Source organism: Vidua macroura, chromosome 4 (genome assembly GCF_024509145.1).
Source record: "Vidua macroura isolate BioBank_ID:100142 chromosome 4, ASM2450914v1, whole genome shotgun sequence".
Lineage (NCBI taxonomy): Eukaryota > Metazoa > Chordata > Aves > Passeriformes > Viduidae > Vidua > Vidua macroura.
This window is the reverse complement of record NC_071574.1, coordinates 61931618-61954381: the sequence shown is the minus strand read 5'-3', so window position 1 is coordinate 61954381 and position 22764 is coordinate 61931618. Positions and strand designations below refer to the sequence as shown.

Below are 22764 nucleotides of genomic sequence, written 5' to 3'. Positions count from 1 at the left end.
GCCAAGTCTTTGCCACTTCCTGCCTCAGTTTCATTTTCTGTAAAACATTAGCACTAATACTGACTCTGTTTTAAACCTAATGAATGGAAAATGTTTCTTGCAGTGTATCTCAAGTTCCAAATGCAACTTGAGACAGAAATTCCAGAAGTTTCAGCTTTGGCTTAGAAGTTGGATATTTAAGTTACATTCTTGAACAGCTGTTCCTGAACATTCTTGAACATCATCCTGAGACTCTCTGGTTTCTATCAGCTGCCAGATAAATCAGTAACATCTTCCTAAACACATAGAAAGGGTCTGAGTGTTCACCCTTGTGATCCTCATGTGTTGTAAGTCTTCTGGTGTTAGAAGGCAGAAATAGAGAGCAAAACTAGGCATGACTCTGGCTGGAGCATTACATACTAGACTGTGAGGAGACATGGGCCATCTTGTACTAACAGTGGTATGCTGAGGATAAATGTGAGGCCATTGCCCAAGAAACATCATTCCAGTGTCCAGACCCCCCTACACACTGTATAGAAGTGCACTGCCAATAACACAGGAGCATGTACTGAATATATCATCCTGTCTCTGGATGAGCTAGATCTCAACCTCTTGTTTAGCTAACATGACCAAATTCTTTTTTGTGTCTAGTTCTAGCTGAATAGATGGGAAGTTTATTACTACTGCAGCCTTTTAGCTATGACCATGACTTTCCTTCTTCTGCTAACAGCTCTTTCTCATCTAGCTTAGCCTGTAATCCTTGATTTAAGAAACCTCAGAAGTCCACAGAACTGTGTTAACATTACTTAATCTCTTCTTTGTATGCTCTTTGTACGTGTTCTTTGTATCGTGAGCGAACCCTTTACTTTGTGTTTGCACAGCACCTAACATAATTAGCTATGGTTTGGCCTTCCACATAGAGCTAACAGGCCCCATAGTGGTTTTTACTCTTTCTGTATCTCATAATCCTGATATGAGGAAAACAACAGAAGCCTTTGTACTATTGTACTATTGTACTATTGTACTATTGTAATGGCACTGTCAGAAAGCCTTTGATAAAGACATTTTATTTCCAATCAAAATCAAGTAATTTAAATTGGTATTTTCAGCAAATCACCACCAGTATTAGACTGTTGCCAAAGTTCCCAACTCCAGTATGATGTCTGAAGAATCACTGTTATAAATACCATGGAGTTAAAAATAGAATTGGGCAGACATTGTACAACTTAGTATGGATCAATATCTTGCATTAACAGGTATTAGGTTCAAGGCAGCTGAGAGGAGCATACACTTACGCAGTTCATGCTTTTGTGGTCCGGAAGAGTCAAATTATACAGAAAATGTAATTGCAAATCTCTGGGCTTCTAATAAAACCCATATAGTACATGCCTTTAGTGGAGTACTGGGCAAATGCCATGCAATGGAAAACATTGACACTGTGGCTATTAGGAGTACTTGGAATATAAATACTCTCTTTGCCTAAGGTGAAACACTGGAATTTGAAGAAAAGGTCACATCTATTAACCTATTGACAGTTCATTTCAGGACCCCTTGACTCTTGGACAGCAGGCCTGAAATACAGAGCTTGAGAAGCTGGACCTTATCCAGTGCTGTCCATACTGTTAAGTGACGCCTGTTGTAGAATTATCATTCAACAGTGAAAACATTCAGTGTATCTATAAGAAATCAGAAGAAACCAGTGAGTTGATGGTTACTTAAAAGTTAGGGCTTTGTTCTCTCTTTGATAATAAGACTGACAACATCATGATGTTGTCAAGCACACTGAGGCCTAATGTATCCAGCCTGGAAGAAAGCTGGAGCCATTTGGAATTTATTTTCTCAACTGGCACATGGTGTAGGAATGCTATAACCATCATGTAGGAAGTGTAAAACTGGTAGAGCTTGATTTGTAGGCATCACAGTTCCCTCCTTGTAATGAAAATAGTGTGCACTAAATGACTAGCAGGGGAAACCACTCAGAGAAATGCGTATATTAAAAGTGTAGAGCCTCAGCAGGACCACAGTAATCAATTACTCTAAACTCAAGCCCTGGCAGCTTCCATGAATTGCTATTGATTTCAACTGCTAGTCAGTGAATCTTTCTCAGGCTAGGCTGAAATGTAGGTGTGAGATGCAGACAAAATTAGTAACCTGAACAAACCTCTGTGGAAAACACAGAGAACAGCCAGGTTTGGTTGTTATGCTGAAGGTTATTTTTTGAAAGTGCTTAAATTTGCAAAAACCTAAGTCCCACGCAGAGATAAAAATGAAGTGTCATATCAGCATATATTGAAATAAGAAATATGAGAGTTTTGTTTTTCTTGTGAAGTTATTATGGAAAATTTTGTCTGGCTTTCTAAAGAAAGCTTCTCCTACTCCATTGCAGTTGAATAAAGGGGGAAGGGGGGCAAGCAGTTTTTTTCTCAAGCCTTCTTCTGACCATAAAAACTGTTTCTTTCTTGCAGTTTACCCAGAAGTCATTTAAGAATTATTCCAAAATAGTGATAGAAGATTCAATCCTTTATATGCCATAGCTTGTGAGCTACAAATTTGTTCTCTACATAATTCAGTTTCTTGTAGAATTCCTTGATGGTTTCAAGAAGACGAAGCAGCTATTTCTTTATGCATACTCTTCACTTCAAAGGGAATTTAATCTGTTTTGAGGAGGCTGCTATGTTTCCATTATCATACAAGGAAACTTATTCTGGGACCTTTTTTGCTCAGCAGGAACTCTGTGTATTTTCCACATTCTCATTATACATATTTTGGCATGAGCATAAAGCAGGCATGCTCATTTATATTCTTGCTGATCAAGAGGAGAAGTCTGATTAATATGAATTTTGGATCATGGTGAGGGTCGACTTTGTAACCTGCAATAAAAGAAACTTTCTGGAGTGACTTCTCCCAGAAGGGAATATTTCTGTTAGATCAGTGGCCCAGAGGCAATGGAACAAATTTTCTTCCTCCTGTTATCCTCATTTTGCTATCAGCTGCACAGCAGCAGCACACAATACCGGATTAGAACTAAACATACCATATAGCTGAATTGTGTACTCAGATCACATTCCTCACACTGCATATCATTGCAGGTTGTTAATCATGCTTTTCCTTATGCTCTTTCCTCTCTTGGAGGTTTTCTTCTCTCCCCCTCCCCCCTCCCTCAGATCTTTCCCTAAAGCTTCCTTGCAGCCAGGCCCTGCTCTGCTCACTCTCCTTTGTTATACTTCTGCTCTTGAATACTTCGGGAAGGCAACTCAGCCAAATTTAAGGCTACATTGCCTTAGAGTAGCTTTGTTGCCTTTCCCAAAATTGCCTTTCCTGGTCTTGTAGCTCTACTAACTCAACTGTTAGTAGATGAGAACATCATCTCTTGCCATTGTAGTTGCCAAATGTACTCGACCTTTTATTTCCATTTTGCTGTGGAGAGCATCTATAAAGTCTGCTGCCTCTTCATAGCTTTGTCCTGTTCCATGGAACCAAGCAGTGGAGGACAGGTCTGGTATGTAAGATAGCAAATAGTTAAGGGGGAAGGACGTGTTCTATTTTTAAGGGGGAGGGACGTGCTCTATTTTTCGCAAGCAAGAAGATATTTTCTATTCCTTGTTTTAATGTTAATGAATTGAAAGACTGCCAGCGCATTCTAACCTTCCCTCAGTGCAAGTATCTACCAGGGATTTAAATGCCTTGTTCTTGTCAAGCATGTGTGGGAGTCAAAGCAATATGGACATCTTTTTCATTTTCTCAGGGGAATTTTTTTTTTGTAATGGCACAGAACCACTGACTTTTTTAGGACAACAGAATTATATCTAAGCACTCTGCCATGGTGAACTGAACTCTCTGTTCTCTCTGTCTTAGATGCATTTGATCCTAGGTGTTTTTTCCATTCTCTGAAAATGAAGCAGATCACATGTGGTACAAGAGTCAGATGTGACTGGTATTTCAGAGGTGAGTGCAGTGGGGGAGAAGGACAGTGCCCCACTCGAGACAGCCCTCCACAAGATCTGATTTCAGGGAAAGGCAGTAGTGTAGGAGACAACTACAGATTTGTGCTATTACCATAGTTTTCTCTTTAGCAGTGGAATTTTCATTTAATCAGCTTCTGCCAGATTCCCTCTTGTTTCATGCTTTTCAAGTTCACCAAAGGCCCTGTTTCTGAAGCACACTGTTTGGTCTGTTTTTTTAAAAATTTTATTATTTTTTCCTGCCATGCAATGCTGTGCTTAAAAGGAAGACAAGACACAAAGGGAAGATAGAAAATAGAAATGAGAAATGTCTCATGGGAGATGCTTGCCCTTACCATTTCATGCTAGTTTAAATACAGTTCCCACACATCACATGTCAAGCTGTACTTGATTGTTTTCAAATAGATGGCAAAAATCATGAGAGGAGGAAAATGTTCTTTTGTGTAACATGTTCTTCTTTTGATATATTGGGTTCTGTAGCTGTCAAAACAAAGGCTGTTTTTCCATCTATTATTACAAATGCATTTGGGGTAAATCTCATCTGCAACTCTCTAGTCCCTTGGTTGTTTACTTCAATACATTGTTACTGTTTTAATTTTTCTAAATCTAGTGAAATGATGAATTTTCATTTTTGCTCTGGTCCTCAGTAGGCAAATGAGGTTCTTTCTCAGTGGAGATTTAGATCACGTCTGGAAGTGCAGTATGTTTGAGGTATTTTCTGCTTTTCTGGCAGGAGGATGGAATATTTAATTTCACTGTTCAGCATAGTTTTATTCATTTTACACAATGAAAGGAAATTCATCAATAGTGTCTTCAGCATCCAGAAAAATGATACTTACCATGACTGTTTCATATACTCCATTTATATTTTATATCTTTCTCATCACTCAGCAATTATTCATCTCTCTGTTGAGAGGTAAAATTCTTCTATTGAGTAACCATAATTTCTCTGAACTCAACAAAGCAATTCAATCCCGGAAAGCAACTGCTTTTGCTTAAAGGTGTTTCTTGAGAAAAATTCACCAAATACACATAACTGAATAAAGGTAATTTTTTTCTGTTGATTTTCAGGATTATTTAGTGATGCTTTATAAAAGAGGTAAATCAATGTCTCTACATCTTAATATTCATTGCACTTTTATTAATTATGATGGATTCTTGGAGATGGATGCAAATGTGATAGTACAAGTAAGTAGGAGTGCAGTTAAAATGCAACATTAATTCATTCCCAGTTGTTATTAAATGTCACAAGATATTAATAGTTTTGCTGATATTTTCCACATGGGGGAAAAAAAAAAAAAAAAACACAACAGTGTGATGTGTGCACAGTCATCAAGATAATTATCTCTGAATCTTTTGTACTATTTCACTGTAGTGTTCCAGACCTATATTTTTGGGTAAGATCAAAGTATGGTGTGTTAAGGTGGTGATAGACAGTATCCCATTCCCACAGAAATTAATCAAAGGTCTTTGATTGGTCTTCCATTTGGGAAGTGGTCACAGTGGGAACAGAAAGAAGCTTAGTACCATGATATGTGATTTCTCTCACCATCAATAAAACAGATTTTCTCATTTATCTTATCCTCTGAGATGTTTACATTCTGAACGTCAGCTGATTCAAATTTTATGTTCAGGGAATCTAGGCACTGAGATGATTTGTGTTTAGGGCACTGCACTGGGACTCAGTAGATCTGGGTTTGTTCTGTCATGCGTTTCCCAAGTGATCTTATGCAAATCCTTTATTGCTTCTTGCACAAACTCATCAGTAAAATAGGGTAATGTTACTCCTCTCATTCGAAGGATTTGTTAACATTTGGATGGCTTATCTGTAGCAGATTGCTGAGGGCCATGTGAAAATGCACAATCTTATTTAAATGTACTGCTTTACATATATATGTATCCATCTTTCATTTTGTGCTTGTGTATCTATTGCTTTCTTCCAGCCCCCTCATGAGACTCTTACTTTCATTCTTTTCTCTGTAAGCAATCTTTCAGCCACTGGCCTTCTCCTCCAAACATGGGCTCAGTGTGGGTCCTGGGTTTTAAGGCAGGTAATGTGTACGAGTGGAGATACAAGTGTTGGAGAGGCACCATGTGAGTTGCACCTCATGTGGGTAATCTTTGGTGATTAGCTGATAAGTTTGTGCTTGGGAAACTAGATATTTGATGTATTTTTGTTCCAGATCATGTTCACTTAAATGATGCAGGTGTATGATTCTCAGTCGCAGAAACTCATACTGATTTTGGTAGTGGATGCCATTTACATAAAAAACACAAGAATGCCATTTCAGATACTACTTTATAAATATTCAGATAGCAAACCTAATACTGTGTGTAATTGCATAATTTTTTTAAAGGAAATTGTATTAGTATATATTCACCAAAAATTATTTGCATAAATATTCTGTGTTTGCTAGACGTGCTTTTGCAAAAAAAAAAAAAAAAAGCACCTTTTTCTTTTTTTTGGGTCTTTTACCTTAAGCTACATGTATTTTTTAGCTTAAGTTGCATAATCATAAAAGCCAGTGAGCCTGACTGGAGTGAGCAGGTCTGAGCTGTGCATTGTTCCCTCTCAGTCAGCATTATCTGGGATAGAGCAGTTGTTTCAATAACAAGTACAGGAGATAGAGCTACCTGTTCTCTATTAGCTTCAATGAGGAATTGAAGTGAGAATTCTATGTCCCTGCAACACTGTTTCTTTGATGTCTTTGCACAGCATAGAGAAATGGTGACCTGCTAATGGCATCTGCAGTAAAACTGTGCAGACTTTGAGTTTTACATTGCTCTTTGGGTTTGGTATTAAGTGGACCAGGTATGGAAATTGAAAACTGTACTGCTACCAAACAAATTAGTATATCTTTAAAAGCATTACATGTGTGCACCTTTGCATGCTTCCTTCAAATAAGAGTCATGGTTTACCTGCATTTTTCTTGATGAAATTCCATTCAGACATTGTAGATATAAAGCCAGCCAATATGGAGGACCTGACAGAAGTGATTACAGCCTCTGAGTTCCATCCCCACCACTGCAATCTCTTTGTCTACAGCAGCAGCAAAGGATCCCTGAGACTCTGCGACATGAGGGCATCGGCTCTCTGTGACAAACATTCCAAGCGTAAGTCCTTGCTCCATGGAGCCCCAGATGGCATTAAAGTCTTACTATTCACAGACAGCACGTAGATGGGTGCATACCCTCTATCAGTTTCTCACTTGCAGGCACATTTGAAAAGAAAACAACAAAAAGAAGGATTTTTTGCACCTGTGCAAGTATTAGCTATGAACTTGGTAACAGTTGTGTCTGTGACTAGCTGCCCTTACAGTTCTTATTGCAGGGATCAGTGAAGAACCCAGAACTCTAATGAAATAAAGAGGATTCCTAACAAGTCAAAGAGGATGAGGGAGTATTTAAGTAGATGAGCATACTGGTTTGAATGCACAAGTACTGTTCTCAATGGTAGAGCAAGTGAATTTTGATTGTCAGACTGCCTTCAAATTTTGAATCCGTTTTCTGAATTAGGAAATCTCAGTATCCTTCCTAAAAATGTAGTTCCGCATTCCCTATATGTATTTTTTCAATTTTGTGTCTGAACAAACTCAGAGGAAACACAATAAGTAATCAGGACTGGGTGGTGGGGAGAAGGAGGGGGAAGAAAAAAAATTTATGTTGGTATAGAAGTTGTCATCTGTCCTACATCATTTAACGTAGCCTGTGAAATTTTTAGATGAACCACCAAATCATGATAGTTCATATCTGAAATGTACATAAGAAAAAGGAAGTAAAATTTTAAAATATGTGACTACCTTTGTTCTCAAAGTAAAAGCTGAAGAAAAATGCATGTTTATATTGTCTCACTATCAGCTCTTTGTGCCCTAGAGAAACAGTCTGTGGTTCTTCCCACCAGTAATCTGGCAAGCCTGGGCACTTTGCCTTGTGCAAACCACCTGTTTGTTCCTAATCTCCTGAGTCTGACAATGCCCAGACAAAGGCATCGTGTGGGTGGTTGCTGAGAAGCTGAGAACCTCATGAATGAACTGTGGTGGCTCTGCTTTAGTCACCTTCAGGATGAGGGCTCCTCCAGGACACCTCCATCTCACAGAATTAGGTCTTCAGTTTCTTTTGCCATGCTGAAACATTGGAAGGAAACTCAAGAGAAATTCTTTTAGCACCAGAGCACGTAAGAGGTTTTATGCCATTCAGTGCCTACTTGAACCTGCTTGAGATAGGCAGATCTTATTAGTAGAGAAAAGAGAGGAGGAAAAAGTATACAGAGATTTAAATGAGACATAAGTGGTGCACAGATTTCATACATATGCTGTTTTTAGAACTGAAGTGAATTTAGTAAAAAGCCTATGACTAGGCCTTTTGACTGCAAGGAGAAATGCACATGCTCAGAACCTCTTAGGATATGGTGTCCAATTATAAAAAATAACCTTCAAGGACAATTTCCCAAGCAGAGAAGTGTTTTACCTTTGTTAGCTGTATCTCCTTGTACTTGTACTTGTAGGGGCAATTCAATACCATGAAGTGAAATGTGAGCATGACACAGTCTGACACAATGCTGTGAGTTATCTTGTCCCACTTAATTGTTTTGTTCTGTAATACTTCCATTTCTTCCTGCTAATAAGGCCTCCATGCCCCTGTAACTCAATGCCAAATGCCAATCAGAACTTATTAAAGCCACAATACAGCAATGCTGGATGAAAGAAGGCATTTTATGCCAGAAGGGAGCGCAAGGTCTAATGGTCATTGATTAAACCCCATTTTCCAGATCTATGAGTTAGAAAATAGCCATTTAATGTAGCATTGCTGCACTGAAGTCAAGTCAAGCTCACTGAGAATCTGAGTGTGTGCAGTACAAAATTGATACAGCAATGGTGGAACTTCCAAAGTGTTAAAAGGAATCGGCCCATGTACTGCTGATTGGAGTGGTTTCAGTATAGCTCTCAGAGACAAGTGAAGTGAATTGTATACAGCCCACTGCAGCCTAAAAGGATATATGAAAAAACAGTCTGCAAAGTTATTTGCATGATTGTTTCTCTGGTACCTTGACTGTGCATCTGATTCCTCTTTATAGTTGCTAAATTTACAACTGGTGCATATGCCTGATCAGTACCCTGCTCTCCTAGCTTGCCTTATCTTTCAGTCTTTCCCCAAACTGACTTCACTTTTCAAGCAAAACACCATGACTGGAGTTGCTGTAAACCCTCACATTGTGGCATACATCCCTGCTTTCTCAGCACAGTCTAATATCACTGTGTGCTGTATTTCAGATGCTGTTCCAAGATTGTAATGGATGTTCATATTTTTAGGGGTAAAAGATACAATGTAACACTTAACAAAAACACCTGGATAATGAGCCTATGTTGTGAACTTTTTCATTTACTCCTTTCCCCCTTATTTATTCAAATCTCTGTAGCTCTCACAAAGTCCATTGCAGCTCTTGTGGGAAGAGCCCTTCCATTTGTACAGGTTTAGAGAGTGCTATGAATAATTACTGTGCCATACTGTAAAAATAAAATGCATATTAATGTCTGTAGTGTAAGTCAACCATCACAGGATGTTAATAAATTATAATGTCTTGAAGATTTCTGGTTTTCTAAGCTTAGTGGCAGAATCTCTCTTTTCAGCCTTAGTGACAACAGCACTACAAGGTTTCCCTTATAAATCCTCATGGCTTTGACATAGATAAGATGAGACTACCTCCATATGTACTCATCCTTGGTGCCTATGCTGAGATTTAATAGCAAGCTGCCAATTTGTGTGATGAGTTGTAGTGGGGATATCTGTCCCTTAGAAAAATTATCTCAGACCACCAAATCTATTTATAAGGCATTGAAAAAAATATCAGGTCAGTAGCTGAATTTTGAATGGTTGTTGAGATACTGATAAGGTGTAATAAAATGTGTTGTGTCTCTAATAGACAACCTGAAACTGCTTCTTATAATAGCTCTGTAATAGATTGTACAGTGCTGAGTGAGGATCACAAGAAAATCTTCTGTAGTTATTGCAAATGTGTATCAGGGAAAGACCACTCTGTAACCATAGAGCAGGTACATACATAATGCTGTTCTGTGTTATTGTCAGACTTTGCAAGCAGTGGGAGAGGATGCCATCTAAAATGTTCTGGAGAGGAGGTGCCAAAGAGATTAACATCTCTGCTTGTTTAGAATGTTAGAGGAGTGAGACTGAGGAAGGTGTTCTTGCAGTCCACAGTGTTATAGGTAAAGATTCCAATTATGAAAGTCAGACTTGAGCAGCAACAAATAGGGAATTAATTTAAATAATATGGAACCTTTCACCTAAATAATGTACTTGCCAAAGCACCCAAAGATTGCCTTTGAGACACCATCAGGCAACATTCATGGCAGTGCAGTGTAGAAAAAAGGCAGTATATGGAAATCTGTATCAGCAGGAAAAGTATTGTTGTTAGATCAGTCAGTTGGGAACACTGAAGAAATAAAAGAATGAACCCCCATCTCAAATTCCATTAACTTTTATGCAAGGGGTTTAGGTGTCAAGGAAGACAAGCATAGGGATACTATTGCAGTAAGATCATCCTGACTAAAAATATACTTACAGCAGCATTTGTTCAATTAACAAATAGGTGCTATTTTGGTTTTTATTTTTTTATTGCTAATACTATGTTCAGAGATCCTCATAAATGTGCATGGAGTTAATACCATTTTTCTAAACAGCTGGTAGGCTAGATGAGTACATATGGCTGTTTCAACAAACCATACAATAAAGCAGTCAGTTAAACAAAACTGAGCATGTGAAGTCAGAAAAAAAATAAAGCGCTTTTTCAGTAGTTCATCAGAATTATTAAAACCATTATTAAATAGTAAATATAAACTGTATCGTTATGCAATATGGAAATTTAAGCCTCACAAGAGTATAACTCCTGTTGATATTTCATGTAATAGCCTTAACAGCTTAAAGTCATTGCATACTTCAGAAGCTGTAGTAATTTATTTAAATTCTGTATGTTGCTTTAAGGGTTTTTTAGTATTAATTTCTTAATATGTATTTGTAGACTTAAAACCCTATTTCTAATTATCCATTACCCATGTGCAAAGTTTACAGCAAAATACTTCAAGGAAAGAGGAGCTGCAGTTTCAAGTTTCTTGCTCTGTGTGCTAGAGTGATCTTAAAGACACCAGTCATGTAGCATTAGCCTTTGTCACCCCATGGGCTGGGCAATCAGGATCTTAAAAGTGCAAAACTGTTTCCAGAGCAGTGCAGAGTGAATTCCAGGTTTGGCTTGTGACTCAGAGATGCCAGTCAAAGATTAAAGGGGTGGTTTTTCCATTGGGAATCCTTTTCCACATTTTTATTTGAAATCCAGGCCTGAAAGAAATGCCACCCTTTCCCCAAGGATAAATGCCACTGTCCTGTCAGTCAGGCATGTGACTCAGTTGGGTTATGTGGTGGGCTTTTTTGAGATTACCTTTGATTTTAAAGAATTCAGAGTCATGGAAGCAGCCAAGACACAAATCAACGATAATCTACTTAAACATGTTGAATTTTTAAAATTAAATTAGTTATATTTACCAGTTGTTTAAAGCAGGTTGGAATTTCAGAGACAAGGCACCTTTCAGACCTCTGACTGAATATGGATTATCTTTCATTTGCAACCAGATGCACAAAAAAGCCAGTGACAGACTATCCCTGCTGGATTTGCTAATTAATATTGACCTTTCCAAATGAATGAATGATGCTTATTGTCTGACTGAAAAAGAGACAACTTGTTTTTCTTCTGTGTGAGCTTTACATCTAAAATACGCTTTTCATTTCTGCATCTGGTCTCATGTCAGGTCTCATGTCATCTGAGAGAGAGACAGTCATTGCTCTCCCTTTGTGCATAGAGAGGTCCCTGTCAAAATGATGCCCACTTCAGGCAAAATCTACAAGTTTTCATGTGACAGGAGTGAAACTTATCTGAGCTTCTGAAATTATTTGACCTCGTGCTTGATGAAGGCTTGTTCTCCTTATCCTAGTTCTGGATTTATTTTTAAGCATGCACTACAAAGGCATATATGCATTGCTGATTTTATATCCCCAATGAAAAAATGTATCCTGATAATTTTGTAATTATGACTGTCACTAAAGGTCTGTTACTACAATTTCATGCATGCTAAACTAGATCCTGGAATGGATCCTTCCTTGTGCAGGAATCCCACTGAAATTTGGTAACAGACTGCCTTTAGCATGGGCTCCAAAGGTTCCATTCTGCTCAGTTTGGATGAATGTATAAAGACATTTAAATAAAGACATTTAAGACATGGCTAATGAAAATTCAAAAATGTTTCTACAGAAACACAGTTACGTCTATGTAGTATTTCCTCCAGTTGTGCAAGAGATGTTAAAATTAAATCTGAGGAGAAAAAACCTGATTTATATACTTCTAGCTATCAAATACTAGGAGGAAAGAGAAAAGCCTGAAGCAATGGTAAATGATTTATGATTGAAGAGGTGTTTCATTAACCCCATCTCCTCCAGCCACACAGAGATAAAGCAAATAATTGCTGTAATTTTGATTTAATTATTCAGTCTATTAAAATTCCTGTCTTGTTTGCCTATTTTTTTTAATAGCAGCAAATACTGCTTTTTAATGTCTCATGAAATCAGCTTTCAAGATCTTTTTTCACTGGGGGGAAAAAAACCCCACTTATCACTAATCTTATTTATCAAGATCAGAAAGACTTACACATCAGTTTGGCTGTAGAGCAGTAGTAGTTTTATGTCCCATTAACTCCTTGGGATTGCTCACAACACGTGGCATTAAACATGCACATAAGTCTTTGTGAGACCCAGCTTTAAAGAGGCTTGATCTTCTAGATTGGCTTTGTGTTTTTTCAATTCCTTTTTGCTCTTTAGCACCATTTCTCTTTATTAACAAACTCACTGGCAAAGTTATATTAATCTAAGCAACTCTGTAGTGAAGCTCCCACCCACTGATCTTTAGCTATTGATCTGGCTTTGCCTTTCAGCACTAATGCACCCTCCCTTGTGGTTTGTGACAAGCTGCAGCAACTCAGTGCAGATGGTAAAACAGATTCTTAAATATTGATTTGAGGCTCCACTTTTAAAAGCCATGCTCTCTAGAGGTATTGATGAGAAGCCTAGTTTTAATACTGGGTCATTGGATAAAGGAATGCTCTGTGGTGGGTGAAATTTCAGACTCGTGGTGTGAAGGTAGGGTCAGAATTTTGCTTCGAGTAAAAGAAAGAAAATGAGATGTGGAAGTGACCAGGGCACAAAGAGGTGCCCTCTGAATTATATAAAAGTGAGTAGAAAATTGAAATATAAAACAATACTTCTTTTTAGTTTAAAGCAGGATAAATAGCTACAGGCTATGGTAATGTAAAATGTTAAACAAATGTGTTTCACAAAATAATTGTGTTTTAGATTGCTTATGAAAGCAGATTCAAAAACTTCCTCTCCTGTATAACCATATTAATCAGTGTAGACCAAGAAGGCAAGATTGTCACATTAGCAGAATATTCTATTATTGAAAAAGAATTTCCAAGGGAGATGAATGTATCAGTGGATTGGTTTAATACAAAACAATAAAACATTCAGAGATAGTGAAAGATAGAGTAAATAATAATGGTAAATCAAATTATTATCATGAATAATGAAGCTAAAAGGTATAAAGAGACCATGAATTTCAATGGGAGCTTGCAGTTGGGCTTGATTCTCTTAGAATGAACTGAGGTACTCTTTTGCATTAAATTCTAATATAGATTTTAAACAGTTCATAAAAATGACCATACTTGGGCAGACCAGAGGTCCTTCTAGCCCAGTTCTGGCTCTCATATTGGCAGTAGCAACAGAAAATGTAAGAACAGACCAAGTATAATCTTTGCCCTCTGCAATTTGCAGCTGGAAACTTGAGGTTCAGGGACCTTAGTGGAAGTGAACTTAACTGCATTCAACAATACTGAAATGGATGTTTGCGGTTTTTTCTTTCTTTGAAGTTGTGCAGTTACTCTTGAACCTGTGTGTATTTTTTACCATTCACAGTATCTTTCAGAAAAGTCTTTAGCAGCTTAATTAGGTATAGTATGAAGGACCATCTTCTCTCTGCCTGCCCTGTCCTAGTTTCACATGGTGACCCCTATTTGTGGATTGGAAGAGACAGTGTACAAAGTGAACTGTCATTCCCTATTTATCCTTTCCATGCCGCTCTTAATTACAACTCCCTCGGTCTTTCCCAGGTTGAGAGACTCCAGTCTGTTTAGCCATTCCTTGCATGGAAATAATTTGGTACTTCTGGTCATTTTTATTGCCCATTTTTATGTCTTCTTGAGATCTCTACCATATTAGAGATAAGCCCAGAACTATGCTTAGCTCAAGATGTAGCATTTCTTGAATTAAACAGCACAAAAAAAAAAAAAAAACAAACAAACTTTCTGTGTTGAACATTAGTAACAAGTGTCATGTATTTTAAAAAAGAAAGAATATTAGTATTTTCATAGAAGCTCAAATGAAATTTAGTTCAGGTTTTTGATGCTAAATGATGAAATGTATGTGGTAGAGCAAATCACAGCTGACCTGGGAATAGTGCTAATTTGCCATTTAAAATATTATAGTTCAAGAATTTGTTATTTTTGTTAATTTTTTTTTATTTAACATCTATTAGGAAAGCATATTTGTTCTTGCTCCTTTTCTTCCTGTGGCTAGTCTGTCAAGACCAGTGAAATCCCATACATTTCAAGTACTGTTTTCCAATATGTTCTAATCAGGTATTGCAGCCATTTTCATTTGGGATCTGGATTTAAATAAGGATTTAGTTCAAATGGTAAATTATTTGGCCTGAGACTGAACCCATTTTGTGTGTTTATGAAATTAAAGCCCAGTAAGGGATTACCTGATCCACCACTGGTATTTCCAGGTCCAGTTGAAATTCACCTGTTGTTTGTGTACCAGTACAATCCAGAGGTTGATCTGTAATAAGTTCTTAATTTAGTCTAGCTGCAGTATGTTTATTTGCTTATATAATAAAAATGAAAAATTGTTTTCCCTGTCATGTTCCATCAACTTTGTTAGCCCTGGTCTCTTCCATCCTCTCCCTCTCAGTAACCACACTGCCTCTGTTTCCTCTGTTGCCAAAGCTGTTTTCATCCCTTTGTAGCTGTGACCCTTGAACGGGAACTGGATCATTTTCTATGTCCATTAGCTGTCTTTGGAGGGAGGGAGAGATCTATTTCATGGTGCAGGATTTCCAATTATTTTAATCTAAGTAATAACAAGTGCTAAAAAACCAGAAATTTCCAGAACAGGATACAAACTATAAACAATATCCTCCTAAAAAAAAATAAATAAAAGCTTTAATAAGTTATTATTTGTTTGTAAGTAGAAAGAAAATAGTTTGTTGTTTTGTTTTGTTTTTTTTTTTTTTTTTTTTGCTAGAGAGAATGAGCCTTTAAATCTGTCTATAAATTTATCCTGTGACTGATGGAATTTCTTACAAAATCTGTGGAGCAGATTTCTCTTCATTTTCAAGTTTTCCTTCTTGTGATGATTTCAGGAGGAATACAGGATTTTCTATACTATGTCAGATTGTGACACTGCACCCACCATAGAAGACAATTTTAGCATTCTTTTTAATATTTCTTAAAGTTCACATATGCCAGAATTTACACCCTGCAATGATTAAAGCTCTGCCCAGCTGCTCGTTTAGAATTGAACTTGAAAATTACTTAGGGTTAGATTTTGTTTTTCTTTACTGGATGATTTTTTTCCAATAAATAGTAGTTTCAGGTGTGTGGAATCAGGCAGTTTCAATGTGTTGAATTAATGAGAAGTTGAGGTGGCAGCACCTGTGACCCCCAGAGTGCAGATGAGAGCCACAAGGTGTTAGTGTACCACACTTCTTTTGGCTACTGCCAGAGGCACCTGCTTTCTTTTGGCCAGTGTCAAGGAGGGAAGCTGTGAAATGGACCTTTCCAGCTACTCTTGCTGTTCCTGGCCATTTTATTTATTTAACTTTAGATATCTCCATATTAGAGATGCCTTTCCTATCCACTGGAAAAGGAATATCTCCATTCTGCATTAGATCAGAGAAATTCACAAGGAAACAAGAATATTTTTTTATGAGGGATAAGACTTTGTTTTTCAGCAGATGGTACTTCCTTTTAAGAAAGAAGCAGCATATTTTTATGCTACAGATTTTCTTCAGGATTCAGGAAGACAGTGCTCTGGCAACTATCCTTCAATGAACCCATCCTTCTCTGCAAAGTCTGGACTTCCATAAGAAGCTACTGTGGCTTTTAACTTCTGAGCTGTGCAGAAAGGAATTGAGGATTTTTTTTTCCCTAAGCAGACTTCCCAGTTTACCCATGTGTCTGCTGGTGGCATAAGGGGCAGGAACAGTGTCTTCCTGGCAGGCTCCTCTTTAAACACTGGCTGTACTCAGAGATATGCTCTGCTTTCCTCAGTAATCCCATGATACTTCTCTGTGCCAGAGTCCTGTCACATTTAAGTCAGAGCAAGTGTCACGTGAGAACTCAGCACATCATGTCATCTGTGATTGCTATGTTCATTAGGTAGCTAGAAAGATAACTTTGTGTCTTTCATGTAATTAGCACTGTGACCATTACCAAAAACAACAGAAATGAAAGTTAAATACCCTTTTTTAATGGCAGGTGATTTTATTAAGAAATTAATGATTAAATTAATTAAAGAATATAATAGAATCTGTAATCAAATATCAGTAAAGTTTAGATCTAAAAAGATTTAGATATAGAGAAGTAAGGTAGCTTTGAAATCTCATGTTTCAAGTATTGATTGCTCCCGGGCACAAGAGCAGCCTCTAAAAGATAAGTCTTAACAGTAATAAACAGAAAATGTGTTTTGGAAACCAAAACAGACTCATGGCTTTTTCCTTTCAGCTTGGAGAGGTCAGGGCTGAATTTGAATTGCTTGCCTGAACTGAAGTCCAAGTCACAAGGCTATCACTTCAGCTTCACTGCTGTTCTGTCTCCAAGTACTCCACTTGTATTAGGCAAACTGAAGGAAGATTGTGCTTTTTTGCAGTATGTGCATAACCTTATGTTGATGCTAAACCAGAAATAGCCAAGCCCCAAGAACACTCTCTCACCTGCATTTCCTGAGGCTAATGCCTTGTTCTGGTTGCTCAGGCAGATGCAGGTAGTTGCTAAGCTTTCTCTTCTTTTCACTGGGAGCTGCTCCTGAATTTCCTGTAACAACTTTCCTGTGCTGGTTATGCTGACTAGAGGAACTATCTCCAAAGAATTGCTGCTACTAAAATTTCTACTGCTGTTTTTCTCTCTGTAGTGATATGAGGCTTTCATGCCTCTGTTAGTTCCACAGTTAATTAATCTAAGTCGTTCTAATACTTAATACAGTAAGCATAGAAAAGCAATAAATGGGGCAGATAAAGAATGAAGTTGTTTAATCTCATTAATTAACAAAATGCAGGATATTCAGGTACAAATATCACTCCTCTTCTAATCACTGGGAGTTGGATAAGCCACATAGAGCCAAGAAAATATATCTAAGCTATAAATGAACGTGTAGTTCAGTTAGAGTGGGTCTTGGTTTTTTCTTTCCTGGTTTTAATAGCAGCTTCACATCATAATTAGGAGGATGAAATTCCTGCCAGCCAAGTTTGTACTTTGGACAGATTAAAGGGAAGAGGTATGAGAAATGATAATTGCTTTGTGCTCATCAGACTTCTCTTGAAAATCTGACAGGATAATTACAAAATACCTGCTTTGCAGAACGTCTAGGCAAAATTTTAAAGAGCTATTTAAAGTTGTTCATTTACAGTCTATCTGAAAATTTTTTACTCTTTTTGAAGTAGTTCGTTACCATTCAGATGTGTGGTGCATGTTTAAATATAGACCTTATTCTCAAGTGCATGCCTGGCTGCATTCCACTGCCCACCCCCAAAGAAAATTGCCCATAATTTTTTGCATTACCCCACATACTTCACCCACGTACTCACCCTTAACTTTCAGCAGAACATTATTTCACCTAATGGAAACTAACCTTGTTGCTTCCAACAGTCTGAATCATAGTCATGGATAAAATAATTGAGAGAGAAATGTTCCAGTGGACTATACAAAAAACTTCATTTTGACTGACAGTAAAAAGTTTTTCTGCTTTCAGCATGCTTTCATATTTCATCACATGGCTTTTCTTCACCTGCTTTTGAAACTTAAAAATGAAGCTCACTAAATTGCCAATTTTCAAAGAATATTCTAGGCATATGTCCCAAAACCCTATGATTTTCTGAGAGTTAAAGGACCCTGAAAGCCAGACCTTCTACTGAAGTTTACCACAGAGGTCAGTTGGATCACAGGGACACAGATACCTGCAGAAAGACAACAGAATTGCTCTAAGCACCCCTGATGGAGGGGTAGAGTCATCCAGTACCATTCTTATGTACAGCTGAACAGGGATGACCAATCTCATAGCTACAAGAGCTGGATTTTCACGTATGAACATCGTGTAAGCAATATTTCATGACCTGCTGCCTTGTCAGATCACACTGAACTGCTGACCATCCCATTAAGGGAGTTCAGTGCTTTCCAGAACTGTCAGCAATTGCACACCAACTATGTAGTTCATGCACCCACATGGTAAAGCCCGGTCTATTTTATGCTCACCTCTCAGGAAGAGGTAATTGCAATTTGCAGTTGCTTTTTAGAATTCTCGTCCTTCATCTTGGATGCCTTCAAACATGACCAGTGCAGCCAGGCCAGCTGGTTCTGGCAAGCAGGGCAGGCTTTGAGAAGCCACCTCTCCCAGGGGTGGCAGGACATGTGACACCACATGTACACACCCCTCATGTGACAGGGACACCTGGATTTTGGGTATGTCGCGAAGCGGGGTATGCAGACCCCAGAAAGGATGAAGGCTTGAAATGCCTTGCTGTAGGTATCTGTAATCAACTGAACAGTGTATTTGCATAGTTTCCCAAAGTCATGCTTTGATTCCATTGTTATAACATTAATTATTGTAATGTTTGAAGCTTACAGTTTGTATTTTTATATAAAGTTAAAAGAATTAATTAAGTGCTGGATATACAATTCATTCTATATCGTGTTCCTTGGTAGATTGAATTACATATTTCACAAGAAATGCACACTTCAGATTTTACAAGAGAGCATTTTTATACAATTCTGATTTCTGTCTTTTGCTTCTTTTTCTTTGAACAGTTTATGAAGAACCAGAAGACCCCAGTAACAGATCATTTTTTTCAGAAATTATCTCTTCAGTGTCAGATGTCAAATTCAGTCACAGCGGTAGATACATGCTTACAAGAGATTACCTCACTGTCAAGGTTTGGGATCTGAACATGGAAACAAAGCCTGTAGAAACGTACCAGGTAGGAATCACCTATGTCTTAAAATGCACCATTACAAAAGGATCTCAGTGTTCAAAAACTGGCTGCTTCTGTAAACTTCTCATAACCTTATCTGAGAAGCAGCAAGCTAAGAGAATCAAGGTGGTTAAAACCCTCACAGTGGCATCCTTATAGCAGGAAAAGGGCAATTGCAGCATTAGTAAGGAAGTCTAAAGCCTGGGGAGTCAAGGTAGCACTCCCTGTGGATTGGGCTCTTGAAAGAAATGATTATTCTAACAAGAGAAATCATCTCTTCACTTTGGCATCTGCTTTCAAATGATGTATTTCACTACTAACATTTAAAAGGAACTGAGGAAGAGATTCTGTGTGTTGCTTAGCACTCTGCTCCTGGTGGAGCTGCTGAAAGTTTACACCTTTGTCATTTCAGAGCTACTTTTTACAACTTGATCTGTTTCTCCCTTGTGCCTAGCTCTAGAAGTGCTCCATGTTAAACCCTGGCATCACCACTGACACAGCAGCTCACAAATGCCAGACAGACACATCTGGTTGCCTGAATTCATTGAGATATTATCCAGACAAAATGCCAGTGGCTCCAGCCAGCACTAAGTTTGTACTCTGACATCTGTTACATTTGGCAATAGAGGGCTGAGCTTACATTTTTTGACTCTGGCTTGAAGAAGGAAAATATGTCTGTGACACAGAAGCTGCTTGTTATGAAAATGCAGTAAGAAAAAAAATCCGTTACCTAAAAAAGTGTATGCAAAGTAGGAAAAATGTCATTCATCTGGCTTGTGCTGCTCACTGAGAGACAATCCTGTGCTGAATAAGTCCCTTGTTTTCTGTGTCTAAATAATAGCAGGTGGGATACAGTAGCTCACAGTAATTATAATTAAGATTGTTTTTTTAAAACCATGATGAGAATTTGGTCGCATTTCTTGTCAAAACAAAAAAAAAAAAAAATTCCAGTATTTTTTACCTAGCATTTAGTAGACAGAGTGGGCTCCAGTGTTTTACAATGCATACATTTCAGTGGAAAATGTTCACTGCTCAGTGTGTTAATATTGGAAAATCTGAGCCTGTTTGCCTTTAAGTATACAGAATTGGGTTTTATCTTAAAATGACATTGCATTAAATGCTGAATGTGTTAGAAATGTTGATATGCTGTGAAAGTGGAGTGGGAAAGTAAGGGTGAGACTATGTTTGGTATAATAGAATAGAATCTCAGTTTTGGGGAATTTAGGTAATATATTGCTTTATACCTATGCTAATTTAGTAGGCAGCCTTGTCCCTGGAGAGGAATAGCTGGTCAAGCCAACCTGTTTGTCTTGATTTTGACACCTGCTTTTATTTCCTCATGTAGACAGCTGTGAAACAAGCTGGTCACTTTTAAATCAGTCTGGCACCCAACAGTAGGGCCAATTAAAGTTATATTTCTTCATGCTGAGATGGGGAAAAATGAGTACTGATAATTGCAATACTGAAAAATGAGTTCTGATAATTGGGGAAAATTGAGAAGTTTATAGAAAAAAAACCCAAGACCCACAACAACAAAACCCCGTATATAATATAAAAAAAAAAAACATACAGCAAAATATAAGAGTGTTCTTAAATCTTTGGGTTACCCTTCACATTCAAATATTTATCCTTGTAAAGATATGTAATGTAATGTAATACATGTGTTGCTGGGCATTGCAGTCAACTAAAGGAGAATCTGTAACTAGGGGCCTTGGGAAGCCAATAGCACAGAATTCCGTGGGATTCATGTGATCCAGCTGCTCTGAGAACCTTTCATGTTTTTAAGCTGCAGAGAGTAGAGAATTCTGTCTTAAGAAAAAGTGGTTTAAATTACTCCCCTAAATAATTTGTCTTAGAGACATCTCTCACAAACCTAAATCTCATATATAAACTTGGCAATTTCTCAAAAGGTTTTTTTTGGAGTAGATCACTGTAAGGCAACAAATAAACCTAACATTTTCAGTTATGTATCCACATAATTATGATGACTATACATCATTAAAAGATCAAAAGGTGTTCATTAAAAGACTGAATTTCTCATTTCATCCACTGCATGGTAGGCACTTAGATATTGCCTAGCTGCAATAGTGAGGATCTCAACATTAGACTTCACACAGAGTTGTAATAAAGAGCAGAGTCCATAACTGTGTTGCTTCATTATCAGCTTACAGTTTTAATATTAAAAACCCAACACACAAAAATGAGTTCCTCATACAGGTTCTTTTTTGTATCAATGCTGTGGCTCAAACAATGCTATTGCATAGAGCAGCTGCTGCAGCCCTGCTGAGCACATTATCTGCTGACAGTGTTTCAACATGATTTTCTTCTGTTTGTGTCACACAAAGAAAAAAGGGCAGAGTATGGTCACTGGACAGCACTAAAAGAGCAGTGCAGTGGAATGGCCAGAGCTTGAATGCTGCAAGGCAACCCTGCCTAACAGGTTACTCTTCTGATGCTGCCAGGTGAATTACCCCAGCAGAAGCCTTAGGAGCAGCAAGATGAGCAGATTCATAGCTGGTTAATGGCTTGATCCAGTTTAGGCAGGGTCTGTAGCATAGGGATTTGGACCAATGTGTCACCTACCTGTGAAATTCCTGGTAGTGTCTATTCAGTCCCAATAAAACAGGTCCCTGCATAGCTGTGTTGCTGTGTTAGTCCAGAGCACAGAATTGCTAGATAATTCCATGAGGGTCAGACCTAAAACATTGCAGTGAAGGAAAGGTCCTTGGTAATTAGTGAGGAATTAGTTTGGTTTGCTTTCAAGCACTATTGATATGTGGTAAGAACAAGGTGTAACAAACAAGGAAAATCGATTTTACCCTCAGTTGGTAGAGACAGATGAATATGCCAACATTCTGACTCTTTCTTGTCACTGACTCTGAGGGTCTGAATGTGCTCAAATGTGGTACTCAAAAGATCCACATAAGGAACAAGGTGGTTTCCCAAGGCAGTAGGGTGAGTCTGACAGTCTTGACAAGGTAAGACATCTGAGAGACGAATTGCAAAATCCTTTTTGACAAAGCTGATAGAAAGGCACAGCTCCAAGCTGTGGACTTGGACACACTTTGCAAAGGGTGTGTACATGACAGTGGTCATGACAGATGGCTGCTGGAAATGGTAACAAGAGAAAGACCTAGAAATGACAGTCACGGAGGCAAATGTGAACTACTTCCTTCTGTCTTACCCAGCCTTTCTATTTCTTCCAAGTATTGGGAGCTCACAAGCATGACAAAGGAAAGAATTCCAGTTCTGTAACATATTACACTGCTAACATAAAAAGGTTTTAAGTAAAGAGAAAGGAAAGGATTTAAATACAGAGTGTAGGAAACTGCATCAATAGTAAAAGTGTTGTGACTCACTGTGATGGTAAATGCATTTAATTGTGGAATGTTCTATCTGCCATTTGCCAATTAATTGCTGTATAACGCATTATCTGTTCATGAACAGTTCAGTGTTCATTTATTAATG

The 22764-nt window shown here is 37.9% G+C and overlaps 1 protein-coding gene across 5 annotated transcripts in view; it reads left to right on the top strand.

Annotated features, from left to right (window-relative positions):
• Positions 1-22764, top strand: part of PPP2R2C (protein phosphatase 2 regulatory subunit Bgamma) — a 193620-nt gene that overhangs the window by 156793 nt on the left and 14063 nt on the right. For all 5 annotated transcript variants that reach the window (XM_053975874.1, XM_053975875.1, XM_053975877.1 and 2 more), the window contains 2 exons: positions 6891-7055; positions 19133-19302. In XM_053975874.1, coding sequence (XP_053831849.1) covers positions 6891-7055; positions 19133-19302 — 335 coding nt within the window. The remainder of the gene's footprint in view (positions 1-6890; positions 7056-19132; positions 19303-22764) is intronic.